Source organism: Puma concolor, chromosome C1 (genome assembly GCF_028749965.1).
Source record: "Puma concolor isolate L17-30 chromosome C1, mPumCon1.1.hap2, whole genome shotgun sequence".
Taxonomy (NCBI): Eukaryota; Metazoa; Chordata; class Mammalia; order Carnivora; family Felidae; genus Puma; species Puma concolor.
Window position 1 is genome coordinate 155,232,828 of NC_141674.1, and position 2,495 is coordinate 155,235,322.

General features: G+C 34.1%; 1 protein-coding gene across 1 annotated transcript; it reads left to right on the forward strand.

Annotated features, from left to right (window-relative positions):
* Positions 1-1,260, forward strand: LOC147578510 (small integral membrane protein 15-like). Its single transcript, XM_086718788.1, has one exon. It carries the CDS (start codon positions 182-184, stop codon positions 404-406), a length of 225 nt encoding a protein of 74 aa, XP_086574914.1. The 5' UTR covers positions 1-181; the 3' UTR covers positions 407-1,260.
* The last annotated feature ends 1,235 nt before the right edge of the window (positions 1,261-2,495 follow it).

Genomic DNA, 2,495 nt, shown 5'->3' on the forward strand with positions numbered 1-2,495 from the left:
ACAGAAATTTATGAACCGGGCTTCCGACCTGGAGGATATAGAATTTAAATCTTCTCTCACAAGTATATGGTAGAGCTAAAGAAGAAGAAGACAAGCAAGGGTCATCTGAAATTGTAATTGGCTCACTAATAATCGCAGGACAAAGTTGGAAATAACTACTCAAGCATAAGACGCTACCAAGATGTTTGATATAAAGGCTTGGGCCGAGTCTGTTGTGGAATGGGCTGCAAAGGGCCCATATGGCTTCCTTACAACGGTTATTTTGGCCCTTACTCCATTGTTTCTAGCAAGTGTTATACTGTCCTGGAAATTGGCCAAGATGATTGAAGCCGGGGAAAAGGAGCAAAAGAAGAAACAAAAACGTCAAGAAAATATTGCAAAAGCTAAACGACTAAAGAAGGACTGAAGGAATGAACAGGCTCTATAACCAGAGAAAAATCACTTGGAAAATTAAGCAGCTTTGGAAGGACCCACTGAGGTTTCTTTTCTGATTTTTATGACAGTAATTTGTAGTCAATGAAGTCTGAGCACATGGAAGGATCATGTTAGCTGTGACCTCTACTACTGCAACTTTTAGGCTTTGGTGTAGAAGTCTGTTAACAGTTATTGTAAATTGGCATTTATTCTATAAATTCTTTATAACTGACTTAGTCATTTGCCATTTTGCAGCTTATGTACTGAAATGAAAACATCCTGTGGAGAGAAATGACTATACATTATGAATTCTTTTCAAATAATGGCTTAGAATGGGGCCCTTTCTGGACGAAAGGAGTTAAGAATGTAAAAATCAAAACTGTCCTGAGGTGAAAAGTGCGCTTTGGCTTAAAAGGCATATAGTATATTAATTATATCTTTTATCATTATTGCTTATTCCTTGGAATAGAATCATTTCTGGCTTTCTCAAAGCCACATATTAACTAATGACTTTTTGTGTTCTGCATTTTCTCATTTTAACCTTTGAGATAATTATCAGACATTCTGCATTTTTTAAAATCTAATTTTATAAAGAATTCTCTTATTGACTATATAGAATACCACCTACCAGATATAACAGTTTTTGTACTTATGAACACTGCAATTTTCTTAGAGATGTCTTGTTGAGTAGAATAACACTATGATTTAAAGCTTGCAGTAAAAATGCCAAACCTTGTGTTACCTTGGAACCAGTTTACTCTTTCTTGTGCTAAGCAGAAATGTGAAGTAGTTAAAATGTCTTATCAGATAATTTGCTCATTATATAGATGCCATTTTTGTGTTTTTATTCCATTCTTTGTTTTAACTTACCTAGTAGTGATATTCTGCTTTCTGATGAATCAGGTTCATGGTGAAAATTAAAATTTCAAATTTCTTTTAAGGAATTCTTAAAAAGTAATAGTTAAGTCGTAACTCATAAGTGGTAAAGAAAGGTTTAACATTTGGAAAAATTTTGGTCATCATACCAGTAATTGGATGAAAAAGGTAAATTGTGTCAAAATGAGATATGTGTTAAAATTAGAAATAAAGAGCTAAAGGATCTTTCCTTTAGTTAAGTAGATAACTGGAACTTTTTACTATTAAAAAGGCTTTTATAAATGCTTAGTGCAGTAATTTTATTTGCTGTCAGTATATGATAGCTTATTAATGTTTTCCTCCCCTCTGATAATAAATTTTAAATTACAAAAAATTGTCCACCAGCTTTAGTTTAAAAATTGAACTAGATATTGAAATAAATTGGATACATTTTTATAAAAAAAAAAAAAAGAAATATATTAACCAGATATATTTACTGTGGTTTACTGTTTTTTTTCTTTGTTGGTTGGTTGGTTTGTTTGTTTTGGATTGCTTAAGCCTTTGGTTTCTCGGAATCAGGACTCAGCTGCCTGAGTTTCAATTCTGGATCGTCCATTTATTAGATATGTGACTCTTAGAAACAAACTTAACTTTTGCATTGGTTTCCCCATCGGGTTGTTATGAAGATTAAATGAACTCATGGTTGTAAATTATATAGAATAGTACTTTACACTGTTTATTTATAAATTGCACAAATTATTATTTTTTATATATAATTTATTGTCAAATTGGTTTCCATACAACACCCAGTGCTCATCCCGACAGGTGCCCTCCTCAATTCCCATCACCCACTTTCCCCTCTCCCCCACCCCACATTAACCCTCAGTTCTCAGTATTTAAGAGTCTCTTATGGTTTGCCTCCTTCCCTCTCTGTAACTTTTAACTTTTCCCCCCTTCCCCTCCCCCCTGGTGTTCTGTTAAGTTTCTCAGGATCCACATAAGAGTGAAAACATATGGTAGCTGTCTTTCTCTGCCTGACTTATTTCACTTAGCCTAACACTCTCCAGTTCCATCCATGTTGCTACAAAGGGCCAGATTTCATTCTTTCTCATTGCCAAGGAGTAGTCCATTGTATACATAAACACATCTTCTTTATCCATTCGTCAGTTGATGGACATTTTGGCTCTTTCCATAATATAGCTATTGTTGAGAGTGCTGCTATAAAC